Source organism: Delphinapterus leucas, chromosome 18 (genome assembly GCF_059928025.1).
Source record: "Delphinapterus leucas isolate spDelLeu-1000000601 "Yukka" chromosome 18, BTC_Dleu_Yukka2, whole genome shotgun sequence".
Taxonomy (NCBI): domain Eukaryota; kingdom Metazoa; phylum Chordata; class Mammalia; order Artiodactyla; family Monodontidae; genus Delphinapterus; species Delphinapterus leucas.
The window spans coordinates 58,256,294-58,272,626 of NC_143146.1; the positions used below are offsets into that span (position 1 = coordinate 58,256,294).

The 16,333-nt window shown below is 47.8% G+C and overlaps 1 protein-coding gene across 1 annotated transcript in view; it reads right to left on the bottom strand.

Moving 5' to 3' along the window:
* The window catches only part of SIAH3 (siah E3 ubiquitin protein ligase family member 3), a 72,937-nt gene extending 61,282 nt beyond the window's left edge, over nucleotides 1–11,655 (bottom strand). Inside the window, exon 1 of the mRNA XM_089899290.1 lies at nucleotides 11,521–11,655. Within this exon, the coding sequence (XP_089755416.1) occupies nucleotides 11,521–11,655 (135 nt within the window). The remainder of the gene's footprint in view (nucleotides 1–11,520) is intronic.
* Nucleotides 11,656–16,333: the final 4,678 nt, after the last annotated feature.

Here is a 16,333-nt window from a genome sequence, read left to right on the forward strand (position 1 = left end):
TTTTGCTTTTGTATAAAAAGATTTCTTCTTTTCTCAGAGAAAAAGTGACCCGTTTAGTGCTATCCCAGTGCTTAGAGAACGTTTTCATTTCTGACGTGGTCAACTAGTTCCCACTGTCATTGAGAAGCAAGTGGGGAATTGACAAGACGATCACATGTCCCAGATTTGGGGGTCAGTGCTGGTTTCAGATGCTCTGTCCTCCTGTCCAACCATGTAACCCATTTAGAAAAATGATCATAGGGGCTTCCCTGGTGGCGCAGTGGTTGCGAGTCTGCCTGCCGATGCGAGGGACGCGGGTTCGTGCCCCGGTCCGGGAGGATCCCGCGTGCCGCGGAGCAGCTGGGCCCGTGAGCCATGGCCGCTGAGCCTGCGCGTCTGGAGCCTGTGCTCCGCGGCAGGAGGGGCCACGGCAGTGAGAGGCTCGCGTCCCGCAAAAAAATAAATAAATAAACGATCATGGAGCACAAACTTCCTTTTCTGCAGGATAATTTTGAGTCGTGCACTTAAATAAAGTTGTTGCCAAGATTTCCTTCAAGTATTTTATGCAAATCGTAATTTTTATCAAGCCTGAATTGGAAGGCTAGGCTCTTTGTAGAAGCTTCCAGGTAAGCAGTTCTGTGACCGAGAGGGAGAGACAGCTTAACAAAGATTAAAAGCACCAGCTAAACTCTACCACTGATTGGCTGCATCCTTGGACAAGTTACTTAATCTCTCTGTGCTTCAGCTTCCTTGTGTGTAATTTGGGGATAGATTGTCGGCGTAGTTCTGAGGATTTTTTAAAAGGCAATTCAGGTACATCGCTTAGCATCACACTTAGCACTTAGTGAGTGCTCAATAAACGTGAGCTAATTCAAAAACATATACACAGGGCTTCCCTGGTGGCACAGTGGTTGAGAGTCCGCCTGCCGATGCAGAGGACACGGGTTCGTGCCCCGGTCCGGGAAGATCCCACGTGCCGCGGAGCAGCTGGGCCCGTGAGCCATGGCTGCTGAGCCTGCGCGTCCGGAGCCTGTGCTCCGCAACGGGAGAGGCCACAATGGTGAGAGGCCCGTGTACCGCAAAAAAAACAAAAAACAAAAAACGTATACACATATGTAGTTTTAACTTGGGTTCCCCCAAAGTAGAGCCTGAGATAAAAACTTGGATGCAGTGGTTTATTTGGGAAGTGATTCCAGGAAGCAGGAGGAAGGGACAGAGTCACTGCCATTGGCCACAGGGCTCCATTCCACCAGGCAGCCCTGGGGAGCCTAGAGCATGCCTCCCAGGATCGGCCCCCAAGAGCTGGGGCGTCTGTGTGTGTTTGACGTATGCAGACAGAGGGTGAATGAGACAGGATCTTAGCTCAGTATTTTTAAATGAAATATAATATACTCAATATTAGTCCTATGGCCAGTTGTTTGTTGTGAAAAGAGAACACTGAGGGATGACATACCAAGAAGTGCTTAAAAGCGCAGAATTTTAATTTTAAACGGCTCCGCCACAAACAGTTGTGTAAGAGTGAGTAAGTGCTTTACCTTTCCTTTGCTTTGATAGAATGATAATATACTATTTCCAAGGGAGAATCAAATGCATAGCATTTAACACAGTTCCTGGACATAGCACGCCTTCAATAAATGGTAGCTATTTTGTGGTTGTTCTGATCATTGTTGTTATTATTGTGTGCATAACTGTGACAGCAGAAAACGACAGTCTGTGGATTTCAGGATATGTAGCCAGCTTAGCCTAAGTCACAATATACCTCTAATTTATAGAAAGGGAACGCGAGGTTCTGAGTGACTACTTGCCTGGGACTTCCCAGCACATCCTTGGTGAAGTCGTAGGAATTAGATCTGAGGGACCATGGCATTGGCTGCAAAGCTGGGCAGATCGCTAGATGGGCTGGCCAGTCTTTTGTAAAACCTGGTATTGATCTGATTTGGTTCTGTTTCTGTGGAGCCTTCCTAATGCCATGCTAACCCCGTCTTCCGTCCCCAAATGTGGTCTGCGATGGCCTTTCCCTTCCATAGAGGACACTCTCCAGTTTCGTCCTGTGGGGCCCTGTCCCTTCCACAGGCCAGTGTCTCCTGGCTGGAGTTCTCGGTGCCACCTGGAGATAGCTCTGTGGCTCACAGCTCCCTCCTAATCACCGGTTCATGATTAAACATCCATTAAAGGACCAAGGAATTATTGAGATACAGCATGTTGCAAGTAAAACTGCTATTTCCTGTTACACCACAATTCTAAATTATCCACAAGACCTTTGTTCTTCTGCTAAAAACATTAGGCTGGTTTCTGATGGTGCTTTCATCCTGGGGCCAAGGTCAAGATGAAAATGCAGCCTTTTGTAGCAGAACTTGATCCACCCTGCTATGTGAAAGCCTGGGGTTATGGCTTCCTGGCTTAGGTGATTTCACGTAGAGCCTCATCTCAGTCACTCGCTATGTATTTGTGCCAGCACTAGAGACATGAGGGACATTGCCTTTTTAACGCCCCACTCTCACCCGGCTGGTTTATACCTTGCCAAGGTCCTGAGGACAGGTACCCCTTGGGAAGATGCCCAGTGTGTATGGGTCATAGTAGACAGGCAGCATCCTTATCGAACGCCCCTACCCCCCAGCAGTGTGGTGGCACAGGTAGAGCAGTGGACCCTGCCCCTTATCAGCTGTGACCTTGGGCATCACCCCTTTGGGCCTCATCTGTTAGACCAGGACCTGGAACTGGAGCATGGCTCTGGTTCTCTGAGCTTGGACCTGCCATGCTCAAAATCTTGGTCACTCAACAGACAGGTCCTGTTACTGCTGACCCATCCCTCTCTTTCCCCCAACATCCAGTTTGAGTAGAAGTTTGATCACTCATACAAGTTGGGCAAAAGAATCTTGGTCACATCTTGTGCATCAGGTAACATCTCTAAGGGACTCCACTTACTAGCAGTGATGGTTACCATTTATGGAGTGTGTGTTAGGTGCTGGGTGCTATGGTAAGCACTTTATGTATATCACGATATTTCACCTTCAGAACAGTCATTTTATAGTTGAGGAAATGCGGGCTTAGGGAAGTCAAAGAGATTACTCCAGGCAAGTGACAGCACTGGATTCAAACCCAGATCAGTCTGACTCCAAAGCCCATATTCCAGGACCTCAGCTAGAATGTTCCTCGTTTCTCACCCATCACTGACTTCCCCCTTTTACCTCTTTCCTGAGGCTGGAGTGGTCAGTTACAGGTTGGGCTGGGGAGAGGGATCTTGTCCATCTCCGTGCTTTCTTCCACAGTGCTGGGGACCAGTTTTCCCCATCCAGTGGGCTTCGTACCCTGTGATCTTTATACATACATATATATATATATATATATATATATATATACACACACACACATATATATATATATATATTTTTTTTTGGCTGCATTGGGTCTTCGTTGCTGCACGTGGGCTTTAGTTGGGGCGAGTGGGGTCTACTCTTTCTTGCTGTGTGCAGGCTTTTTATTGTGGTGGCTTCTCTTGTTGTGGAGCACGGGCTCTAGGTGAGTGGGCTTTAGTAGTGTGGCACGTGGGCTCAGTAGTTGTGTCTTACAGGCTCTAGAGCTCAGGCTCAGTAGTTGTGGCGCACAGACTTAGTTGCTCCGCGGCATGTGAGATCTTCCCGGACCAGGGATTGAACCCGTGTCCCCTGTGTTGGCAGATGGATTCTTAACCACTGTGCCACCAGGGGAGCCCTGTACCCTGTGATCTTGTGCTATTCAGAGACCACTCAGGGTACAAACAGGTTGGCATCTCAGAACCTTCACTGACTCTGTGTGTGTGTGTGTGTGTGTGTGTGTGTGTGTGTGTGTGTAGAAACTCAGGTTGGAGTAAGGGAACTCAGCCCTGTGGCCTACCTCCGTGCTTTTTAAAAAGTGTCCGATGACAGTGGGATCCAGGAATTCTTTCTTGGCTTAGAAAGGTCAGAGCACCCCTCACCTGCCCTTGATGCCAGGGGCTGCATCCTCCATTAAGCATCAACCCCCTTCATCCTGCCCAGCTCAGAGGGAAGCTACTTCCTCAAGGCAGAATGAACTGAAGGGCAGAGAGAAAATATCCAGTCTCCCAGGGGGCTTGCAGGTTTTGCCCACCTACCTCTCCCCACCCCGCTGCATCTCTCAGCGGTGTCACTCAGCCTCAGACCCACGCCCTAAGGATCAGGTGCCCCTCACAGGGCCGCTTGCCCCTGTGCTTAGTCAGCTGCCTCTAATGAAAAGAAAGCATGCATAAGTCACGAGGGCCCGTTCCCGGGGTGGGAGGAAAAGGGGCCTCATCCACACGGCTCCTGGCTCCGATGACGGGCACCAGGTCCTCAGCCCCTGTTCCACCGCAGGCACACGTGTCCTCCCAGCCCCAGCTCCTCCTCTCCCATTGCACTTCAGGGCTCAGAACCCAAGCAGGGTTCAGGGCTTTCTCTGAAGTTAGGCAGTAAGGACAAATCTGACTTTTACGTAAGGCAAGAAATGGTTCCGTTCAAAATCTCTTCAAGGCCAAGGGCAATTCACGGATACCAAGGAACAGCAAGCACCGAGGCCTGCCGGGAGGGAGGAGAGGCGGAGAAAGACGGAAGGTGGGGTTTTGGGGAGTTGACTCTAACTTCCCAGGAGTGGCTTTTAGTTTTTATCGTAATGACCCGTGTTGACAATAACTGCTACTATTTATCTACTCTCTCTGTGGTAGACATTTTCCTTCTGTGAACTCATTTACGCCTGCAGCGGCCATAGAAGGTGGGCGTTTTTGTTTTTTTTTTAACATCTTTATTGGAGTATAATTGCTTTACAATGGTGTGTTAGTTTCTGCTGTATAACAAAGTGAATCAGCTATATGTATACATATATCCCCATATCCCCTCCCGCTTGTGTCTCCCTCCCACCCTCCCTATCCCACCCCTCTAGGTGGTCACAAGGTGGGCATTCTTTTGTCCTTTTTATAGAGGAGGAAATGGAGCCTCTGAGAGGCAGTCATTTGTTCAAAGTCACACATCGGCCAATGGCACAGCCTGGATTTGAGTTCAGACCTGTCTTCCCCAAAGCCCATGTTTTTTTCCTACACCCACTGCTTCTCCCCATATTGACCTGGTGGATTTATAAAATATGTACTAAGGGCAAAATATAATGCTCTATGCTTTTTTTTTTTTTTGGCCTCGTGGCTTGCAGGACCTTAGTTCCCCGACCAGGGATTGAACCCAGGCCCTCAGCAGTAAAACCGTGGAGTCCTAACCACTAGACCGCCAGGGAATTCCCTATGCTCTATGCTTTTGACAGTGTATCTCTTTCCATGTGATTTTTAAATATGATGTGCATGCATCCATGTTAATTATATTGTTTTTAAAATAATTCAGAAAAGAAAAGGGAAGAAGATTTATGGAGGGGGAAGGAGAATAAGGGAGGAGGACGGAGAGGCTCCAAATTGAAATGTGGATCTGACAAAGGGGAGATGGTGGGTGTGTGGTGCAGCCCATGGGGTCACACTGCTGGCCAGGGCCTGATGGGGTGCAGGAAGGGGGGTTCCCGCAATTTTCTGCTTCCACAGCATGCAAGGGATATTTAGTTAGGGCTAATTGGAAGGCAGCCTGGGGCAGTGCAGGGGATCTAGGTCTGACATCAGGAGAGCCGACTTCTGGTTCCTAAATTCTGCCACTAAATAGGTTGACTCTGCAAAAGTCGAGTAGTGGGTTGAAAAGATAGATTCACATCCTAATGCCTGGAACCTGTGAATATTACCTTAACTAGCAAGACAGTGAATATTATATGACCGAAGGTGAGATTAAATTAAGGATCTTGCAATGAGAAGCTTATCCTGGATCACCCAAGGAGGCCCTAAGTGCAATAACCTGTATCCTTATAAGATGTACACACAAAGGAGAGAAGGAGGCCATGTGACCCCAGAGGCAGAGATTGGAAGGATGTGGCCACAAGCCTAAAAGCACGTGGAGTTCTCAGAAGCCAGATGAGGCAAGGGACAGACTCTTCCTTGGAGCCTTGGAGAGGCCTGGCCCTGCTGACACCTTGATTTTGGACTTCCAGCCTCCTGATTTCTCTGAGAAATAGATCACTCTGATTTTCAGCTGCCCCATTTGTGGTAATTTGTTACAGCAGCCGTAGGAACCAAATACAAGTCATTCCCCTCTCTGGCCTCCGTTTCCTCAACTGTAAACTAAGACGGTTCAGGCTCCCAGTTCTGACATTCTCCCCGTCACTCTCTGAGCCATAGAGAACGGAGCTCCGTTCTCCAGGTAACCCCTTCCACGTGGCACTTTGTGTCTAAACAGGCCACCCTTCCCCTTTGGGGAACAGAGTTGGTTGAGTCCAGATGACTTTGCTAAGAGTAAAATACCACCCCAGACAGTTAATTTTTTTTTTTTTCTTATTGTTAATTGCTAGAGAAACGTTCTGCCTTGCCCCAGGGTAGCCATCCAAATAACTCTGACCTCTCTGTGGATTTCAAAAAAAGTGTTCAGTCTCAGTTTTCTCATTTCTTCCAAATAGTCCCTGCAGCTTGAGGGACCATGGTGAAGGGAGAGCCACAAAATTTGCTCTGGGGCTGCCGGATAAATGCAGTACGGAGGCAAGGGGCTCACATCACCTCTGCGCCAGCTCCAGCCTCCCCTGCTTCCCCGTCACCAGCACGCTGCTAACCGAATGGCTGCTCGGGGCTCGCGCCTCCAGTTATATGACTCAGGAGCCTCATTTGCAATCACCATTAACCAGAAAAGCCGCATGACTGCTCTGTGCCTACAGTGTCGAGTGTCTTATGATATTCACAGAAACCAAAGGGCTGGAGGAGGCAGCAAGGGAAAGCCTTTAGAATAACACTCACAGAATGAGGACAGCCAGCTCAGCTCCTCCCTCAGCCTTCCCCCGCCCCCGTCTACGGTGCTGTTGGAGCTGTGAAGAGCCTCCAGCCTGGGCAGCAAAGGAAGATGGTGAAATGTCCGGAAGACTGGGGATGCGACCCTCAGACATGGCTGTGTCAGGAAGAGCTGAGCAACCCACACCCTGCCTATGAAACAATCTTATCGGAAGCCTTTAACTGCCTTAAACTAGTTATTCAGGCTGAATACTCCAGGACCACCTCTAAACCTCTAAAAACGATGTTCATGTCTTTAGCGTTCCTTCAGCTGCCTGCCATGCTATGTCAAGCAGAGTTAGTGAAAGCCCCAGGGCAGGCGCGGGATCTCCAAAGATCAGCCCATGAACGGTAGAGGTGAGGGTTGCCCTTGCCCCCCCCCCCCGCCTCTCCTCAGCTCCCTCCTTTGATGATCCCCAGCCCACCAGCTCCACCATCACTCAGAACACATTCATCCATAAGGGTTGGTCTTAGAATGAAAGGCACATGGATGCTTTAAGTGATGGTACTAAAATGCCCTAATTTTAGATTTAGTATCTGTCAGGCACAAATTAAAGCCGTCATTGTCCCATATGCCCTTCCCACTGTGTGTGTGACTGTGAGTGTGTGTGTGTGTGTCCGTCTGTTTGTCTGTCAACTCAAGGTTAACGGGTAATAATCGAAAAGAGCTCCAGGGACTGGACCGGCTGGATGGAGGTATGAATAGCCTTCCAGGAGAGGTGGGAGAGGTTCCGCCCTCGGGTCTGGGTGCCGGGGAGGGCACTGGGGGTCTCAGCAATGACATTGGCCCTGGTGGGGGCCTTTTGGAAGTCTGCCAGAAAGTGTTTTGCTAGACTTCTTTCAGAACCTCGTTTATCAAGCACTGTGGCTACAGGGAGGAAGTCGCCCAGCCAGCCTCAGCTCAGCGCCTGTCCGCTTGGGAAGCGCTGAGCACTGACCCTAGAGGGGTCTGGCTGCCACTACAGACCCTTCCCTAGAGAGGCCTGGGTGCAGAGACTGGCCAGGTCACCCCTCAAAGGGCACCTCTGGGGATGGGACAGAAGCAGGGAGGGCTGCCCGGGGCAGGGCATTGTACAAGCAGCGAGTGTCGATGGGAGAGGGGCCAGGAGAGAAAGGCTTTCCTGGTTTGGAAACAAGCAAAGGACACGAGGGAGAAAGCAGTGCTGAATCAGGACCAGGAGTCCGCACCCTCCCCGGTGCCAGCCTGCAGCCCGTGGGCCACATTTCAGTGACCTCCATGAATGGGGAAGCAGATGGCAGCCAGCCAAGGTCACCGGCTCCTTGGTGGTCCCTTTTCATGGGGTGGGAAGGAGAAGTGGGGGCCCGGGTCCCTTTAAGGAGCCATCCCTGTAGGCAGAGACAGACAGACAGACACAGGGCAACACGGAGTGCCATTTGCAGTCCACAGAGCCAGCTCTGCTATGGATTCTTCTTGAAGCAGAAAACCCTCCTATTCCAGGCCAGCGACTCTAAACACCCCTTTAAAACAGGGTGGGCTTAAGGAGTGTAATGGCTTTAACTGGGTTGTCTGCATCCCCCAGGAAGGCTTCTGCCTTCCACTTAGAGGGAAAGGCATCAGCTTGCTTGAAGGAATCCCAGGTTACCGAGTAATCGCCATAATAAAATTGAGAATGAAGGTGACCCATAGAAGCATGGTAAATACACAATTTTGTCTGCTCAGTAAGTGAATTTTGATTATAACTCAGCACTTGCCTCAGGTCGTAAAGTACTGCTAGCATTCTCAGGAAAGGACAAAGTGCAAAAAATGCTTCCACAAAGAAAAACACAGGCTTCCCAGCCCTCTTTGTAGCAATATGCAACCTAGAAAATTGAAAGCAAGGTTGCAGCCTCTCTGTCCTTCGTCACCATTTTATGTACCAGCCTGTCATACAAAATGCGGGGAGGCACCACAGATCAATAGCTATTCTGGGTTAACATTGCCACAGCTTTTTTTTTTTTTTCTTTAAAAGAAGAATTTTTCTTCCTATGTGGATCACAGCTTATTACATCTGAGGCATACTTCTGTGGTCTGCCTATGGAAAGGAATGCTGAGAAGGAGCAATTTCTTTCGAGGTTTTATGCATTTTTTAACATCAGTGATGGGGCAGCAATGCTCCTAGAGAACTGTTCCTTTATAAGCTCCAAAGGGTTGTTAGCCCTCAGGTTTGAGAAGCAGGTAAAACTTACCTGATGGGCCACCTGGAGCCTGGATGAGACCTCCCCAGGGGCAACCTGGGATGCGGAAGTCTGTCTCCGCCTGGTACAGCCTCTGTAAATCCTGTGTGTCCTGCTGCAACTCCTGGTAACATTAGCGGCCGTCGATTTGATTTGTTTTTCTGCAGTGACACTCATCTGAGCAAACTCTCTAAGTGGCTTTTTATAGGAAATGAAAAGCCAAATGAGAATGTATGTGAAAAAGTGAGCCATGGGAAATAGCCTCTCAAAGCATATGTCACCTATTTTTATGTTACTAAGTTGGCTGAAGGCTTTAAGTGATAACTTTTGAAGTTCCTAATGGAACCGTACAAATTATGTACGATAATGTAATCTTTTTTCGGAGGAGACCGTTATAAAGCACAACTACCTTGAGTATCATCTCTTTTTCAGCCTCACAGAGTCGTGGAGGAGGCAGGCTAAAGATACATAGGTTCATTTTGCAGGTGAGGGAGGGAAGGCTCAGAGACATCGAGTCCTTCAAGGTCACACAGCTAGTCAGCACTGACCCAAGGACTCCGACACTGACTCTGGACTCCTGAGTCCGGGCAGCAGGACTACCTGTCAATATCCAGGCTGACATCACTGAAACATACACACAGATGCTTTTCACTCCACCCCACACCAAGATCTTAGCACCCTTCTTCCCCTCCGTCACCTGCTGCAGCCAACGAACCATCCAAATTCAAACTTTGGAAATGCTAAGTCTCATAAAAAATTTGTAAAGGTTTTAAAATGCGAAACAGGAATAAACAAAATTTCTTGCCACAGGGAAAACTAAAGCGACAAAACAATGGGAGTTTGAATGCGGTCTCAAAAGTGGCCATAAAATGGAATTCAGCATCATATTTTAATAGGTACATCATACACTCGCTTTGCCAAGGATGACTGGGGGTGAATTCTCATTTATAAAAGTAAGCCATGAAGGGAAAAAGAAAATAGGAGAATGAGGGGAAGAGAGAGGAGGGGAGGGGAGGAGGGAGAAAGGGAGAGAGAGAGTGAGAGAAGGAGGGATTGCAATTGGGGAGGCTGAGTGGTTGAGGGAGATGGTATTAGTCACAGCTTGGGGACCGCGGAAAGCCGGTTCCTAGGTCAGGAGCACCATAGCTGTCCCAGAGTAGCGCATCACCCCTCCATCCAGGAGTGGCCTTGGCATATGGCCCCAGGGGCTCCAGGCAGCTGTCCCTCCTGAGGACTTCCAGGAATTGTGGGGAAGCGGGGGTGGGGGTGTTGCAGGGAGGCATCCTTCAGCACTGGCCTGCAGGGCTCCAGCCGAAGAGAGTTTATAAAGTGATGAGCAACAAGCAACATCGCCCAGCAGCAGTGGTCAGAATGACAGTTCTATTCTGGCAGAGACTATTCCGTGGCTCAGCTGCAGACGTGCCCTTCCCCCGTCACTCCGCCTTGGGTATAATGAGGACAGGAAAGCAACTCCCAAACGAGTCCATTGTTTATTTGGGGACAGAGCCCATTGGGCTCAGACTTTCACACTGGGGGGAGTTCAGCTGCGCCCTCGCACCGCCGCTCCCGCCCTACCTTCCCGTCTCCCCTGCCTCCCCTAGCCAGGGGCTCTGCATTCATTTCCCCCAGCCTTGGCGGTGATGTGAAGCGGTCCCTCCAGCCCTTATTTTGGCTGTTCTCTTAAAGGGCATTGACCTAAAGGCACAAACGCAGCGGCAGCGGCGTCGGAAGCGCAGCCGGGCGGGCGGCCACAGCAAAGAGGCACCCGCAGCGCCTGCGGTGATTCGGGCAGTGGCAGCTCGGGGCCGGTTTCATTTCGATACTCTTGAAGCAAATCTGCCCCTCCTGTCCTCCGCGCACCGGGCGCATCTAGCTCGAAGGAAGGAAAGAAGACAAACTCCTCCCGACATCCCCGCCCCCCGATCCCCACTCACGCCGAGTCTGAGCACAAGGGGAAAACACTCTGAAGAAGGAGCCCTCTCCCCAACTCCCAGATCCCTGCCTCGGGGTTCCTGTCCCCCCACTCCGACCCCAGTTACTTCAGTGGCAGCCAGAGGAGCTTCCTAAATCCGTGTGCTCGCCTGCCTTTCCAGCACGTGGGACAGACTGCGATTTGAATAACTTTTCAAATCCTGTCTCCTAAACACTTGCCCACAAATATTTGGGAGAGAGAGGGGCAAGCCCCCTGCTCTGTCCACCGCCCTCACTTCTGACCTCCGCCCCACTCCTAGGCTGACAGCGTGGAAAAAAAAAAAAAAACACTCTCACTCCAGTTGCTCTTGCCAGTCGGGGAAACAACACACTGTCGCCGAGAGCATGCAACCACCAAGAGAGGGAGAATGAGCCCCGAGGCCCCGGCCCCGGGTACCCAACACCGTCCTGGCGCCAGTGGACCAGCCTTTGCCGCGAGTTCCCCGCGCTCGCGGGAGGGTCACAGACGCCCCCGGAGGGTGGACTTGAACCCAAGCCGCGGGAACATCAAGCGCGAGAGAGCCACTCACCTTTAGGTTGTGCGTGGGGTTTACAACGCAGACAAGTTGCCCAGCGGCGGCGAACACCCGTTTAGCCTTGTAGTGCTGAAAGCGGAGGTGAATGAGATCTAACACAGCCCCAAAGCACTGGGTGAAGAAAAGCATCACAACTTTTTTGGGGGGGGTTGTTGGCACAGGAAGGCAGCGGAGGAAGCTGTAAGTCCTTGGGCTCTGGAAGGAGCGCAGCCCCTGAGACGCTACGCTCCAGCCCGGCTTACTGTGCTTTCGTATTCATCATCAAAATAAGACGGTTAGAATCTTGCAGCAGTGAGGCGGCCAATCAAAAGGACAGAAATGTTATCCTTGAGGTGCAGAGACAGCCAATAACAAATGCCTTCCCTACCGAAACTCCCTGATGAATTGAGCCTGGCGGAGAATGTATTATTGAACATTACCATAGATCAGCACATTGCATTTATCTTGTGATTACAGCCAACCATACATAATGCTGGGGAGATAGGCTGACAAAATTGATTGCTTAATGTGTCTCCATTTATTAATTGACTTAATTTAACATGAGAGGCTTTCTTAACGCGCTGGCAAAAACGTAAAGCATTTAAACCGCCAAATAGTAAAACACCCTGCTCCAAAGTAAGCAGATGGATAACGCAGATCGCGGCTTGATTCACCAGAGCTGCTTGGGAGAAAATCAAATATTACAAGACTCCTCCGATTCCAGATAAGGGTTTGGCAACAGCAGAAACGTGCATCTTTCAATCTTGTGCTCCGACTCTCTCTGCAGTTTGGATTTCAGCCCCTTGATAAATCTGACTCTCCACTCTTTATCAGAGAAGAAGCATTCCTGACAAATAAATGCTTTTGGAGTTGAGGGGGAAAAAATGTATGTATATCTATAATACTGTAATTACTGAAGCCTGAAAATATTAAAGCATAAAAGTGTACGGAGTATGCTTCTAAAAATAATGAAATCCCTGATGCATGAATGCACACACACAGAAAAACCTACACAGAGAGGAGAGTGGCTTGTAAATCAGCAAAATAATTACAGATGCGGAGGGCTTTTGCTTGTCATTCATTTGCATATTGGTGGGCAGCAAATTGCTAATTAACCACTAGATTGTTGGAGACGTTAAAATAGAGGTTAAGAGCACACATACAACATTTGCTTGTCTCTGCAAATGCCAGTAGCACATTTCTGTGCTAGAGAAGGCAGAGGGCATTCCAGTCCTCAGACTGCACTCCCTCTCTCTCCAGAACTGGGCTGGTAGAGGTGCTAAGCCCATCCACTGGTTCTGGAAGAAAGGCTCCTGTGCAGTACACGAGGAGTCTTAGGGTTTGGGGGGAACAAGCTCTGATGGCTTAGTCAGTCTTTGGGACTAAATCAGGAGAATTGCATGTGTTGTGTTTCTCATTCTCTTTGGTTGTTTCTCGGCTGGGAAGCCAGCCCAGACGCAGTGAGCCTGTGTGAGCATCAGTCTTGGGTGTGAATTACACTCAGAGTGTGAGCCCATTACTTCTTCCTGAATGGCTCTCGCTCCACTCCGGCTACAGTACTTGGGTTGTAACGTAGGCAAAGCGTACACACACCTGGGACACCTACATCTGTGACCTGGTCAGGCAATTAAACCAACTACTGATTGAAGTATAGGGGGGAAAAGTGCAGTTTTCCTGAAACCAGGACAAAGCCTAGGTGTTGGTTTTCACTTGAGTTTAAAACCAAACCAATGTGTTCAGAAACAAATAAGCCAAGCACCATTTAAAATGGAAACTTTGTACTTTCTAGAATAATTGCACTGGCACAAAATTAGAAGATGACAACATTTGAACTGATTAGAACCTCATCTGTATGATGCTTTTATAGGATATGAGTCCCCGGACCCATGCATAATATGGTTCATAGATAAGAGTTGCTGACCTACAATACCAGAATTCTCTTTGTAAAGTTTTCATTTTCCAGAACAAGCTTTCAGCAGTTCAGCAGGAAAACATTCAGTATTCTTTTATTGCCTTCCTTAAAAGAAATAAATAAAAGTGACCATACTCCACCAGTTCATAATTCAGAAGGTCCGAACTTCCTCTTTCCACATCCTTTGTTAGAGTGGAACTATTATGCTGTTTGTTTCTACCTCTGGGTAACCTCAGACAGGTTTCTTAAAACCTCACTTAGGCTCAGTTCCCACGCCTGTAACATGGGGATAATAGCAAATTATTTCCCTCTCAAAGTTATTGTGAAGGCTAAGATGATGTACCTGGAAGAGCCCAGCACAGTGCCTGATTCAAAGCAGGCTTTCAATACTTGAGTCTATTGAGTGTCTTGTGGAAGAGTGATTATGTTCAGAATGTTTTTCCTTCCTGTTCCGCAAAATATTTTTCCCCATGAATATTCACCCTACCATCCAGGGTCACAAAAGCAGAGGACATAAGAGCAGACTTGACTCTTGCTATGTTCTTAAGGGTGGATGTTCCTGGTGTTACCTGGACAGTGGGTCTGGGAGTGAGGGCTGAAGGGCTAAGGAGTGCATATTGACATCAGTGGTGAGAACAGAGCCACAGACCCGCTATTATGGATGGTTTTCCTTAATCCCAGACCTGACCTTTTGTCCTACTCTCGAGCCCCAAACTGGTTTACGTCACTCTACTTTCGAATATTAAGCATACCCATCTGTTCTCGGAATCAGTCCTCAAAATAATCATCCATCGGGAAATGTCTGAAGCTAACCCTGATGACAAACGCTCATGGTTAATGTCCCCCAAAACAGGGTGGCACAAACTAGCCTTCGTGTAGAGATTTAGAGCTGTGTTCACCTCTTGCCACTAAGTTGGCCCCTCTGCGGTAGCCACACCAATCCTCTCATGCTGCACTACGATGCCCAAGGCTTCCCGTTCACCTGCAGAGCAACCAGCTTTACCTTTTATCTGGACCAGCAAGTCTCAGAGATTGGTAATTAGACAAATTTGGATTGAAAGCCTACATTGCTGCTTACTGTTACTTTGGGTAAATTATGTAATCTTACTGACACTTAGTTTTGTTTGTCTGTAAAAATGAAGCTAATGACTCCCTTGTAAAGCAGTTTAAAGATGAAGTGAGATAATATAAGTAAAATAACCAGCCCAATGACTGGTTTTCATAATAACTTTAATGAGAAGCTATTATCATCATCTCATCAAAAAAATTTTTGTCCAGGGCAGCCCAAAGTTCCGCTGAGCATATAGAACAACCAAAATTCTCATGCACTGCTGGAAACCACTTTGGAAAGCTGCTTGGAAGCATCTAGTAAAGCCAAACATATGGGTACCCTATGACCCAGAAAGCCCACTCCATGTACCCAACAGAGATGTGAGCATGTGCTTAGCAAAAGACTGGTACTAGGATTTTCATTGCAATGTATTCATAATATAGTTTCATAGCAACTGTAGTCACAATAGATAAAAACTGGAAACAACCTCAGTATCTCTCAAAAATAAGATGGATAAGTTACATTATTTTTTTCCTTCCTTTGTTAAATACTACATAAAAAATAGAATAAACTATCGCTACGTGCAGCAAGGCAATAACATGGATGGATCTTACAGATACAGTTTTGAGGTAGAAAAGCCACATGCAAAAGAATACATGTTGTGTGATTCCATTTATATGAAGTTCAGGAACATAGAATAGGTTATTCACGGGGCAGGAGATCGGGAGATTGGTAACCTTGGCAAGGGGTTACGACCGAAGGGGACATGGGGTAGGTTTTAGAAAGCTAGGTAGATTCTGTTTCTTGATCTGTGTTCTAGTTTCATGAATATTGTGGATTGACTTGTTTTCCTGAAAACAGATATGCTGAAGCCCTAATCCCCAGTGCCTCAGAATGTGACCTTATTTGGAAATAGGGTCATTACAGAGGTCATCAAGTTAACATGAGGTCATTCGTGTGGGCTTTAATCCAATATGACTAGTGCTCATCTAAAAAGGGAGAATTTTGATGTAGAGATATACACACAGGGAGGATGCCACATGAACGTGAAGACAGAGATCGGGACAGTACATCTATAAGCTGAGGAACACCAGAGATGACCAGCAAACCACCAGAAGCCAAGGGAGAGGCATGGAAAAGATTCTCCCTCATAGCCTCCAGGAGGAACCAACCCTGCTGACACGTTGACATCAGACTTCTAAGATGTCTCCAGCACTGCCAAGACAATAGATTTATGCTGTTTAAGCCACCCAGTTTGTGGTACTTTGTTATGGCAGCCCTAGAAAACAATACAATGGATATATCTGTTGGGTGGAAATTCTTTAGGCTGTGAACTTATGATCAATGCCCTTTTCTGTATGTAAGGTATATGCCCCAATTATACTGAAATAACATGTGGATGAGCATATAATTGAACTTTGAAGTAGTGAAGTATTCATAAAGATTTTAAAAGTTTATTGAAGTAATCACAAAGGAAAATACTTGGTTACATAAAATGTTAAACTCTATGTCAAAATAATGTCTGACAACTGACATTGAAAAAACCCAAAATACTGAGGGATATATTTGCAGCAATTATGACAGCAAAAGATTTGTATTCCTAATAAAGAACTCTTGTATATCATTTTAAAGAACTAAAATTATATAAAACAAGATAGACAGAGGATATACACAGAGTACACAGAAGAAATTTAAAAATTCATAAATGAATGGTAGATGTTCAATATAACTAGAAATCAAAGAAATGCATTAAAACAAGATGGCATCTTTGGGCTTCCCTGGTGGCGCAGTGGCAGAGAGTCCGCCTGCCGATGCAGGGGACGCGGGTTCGTGCCCCGGTCCGGGAAGATCCCACGTGCCGCGGA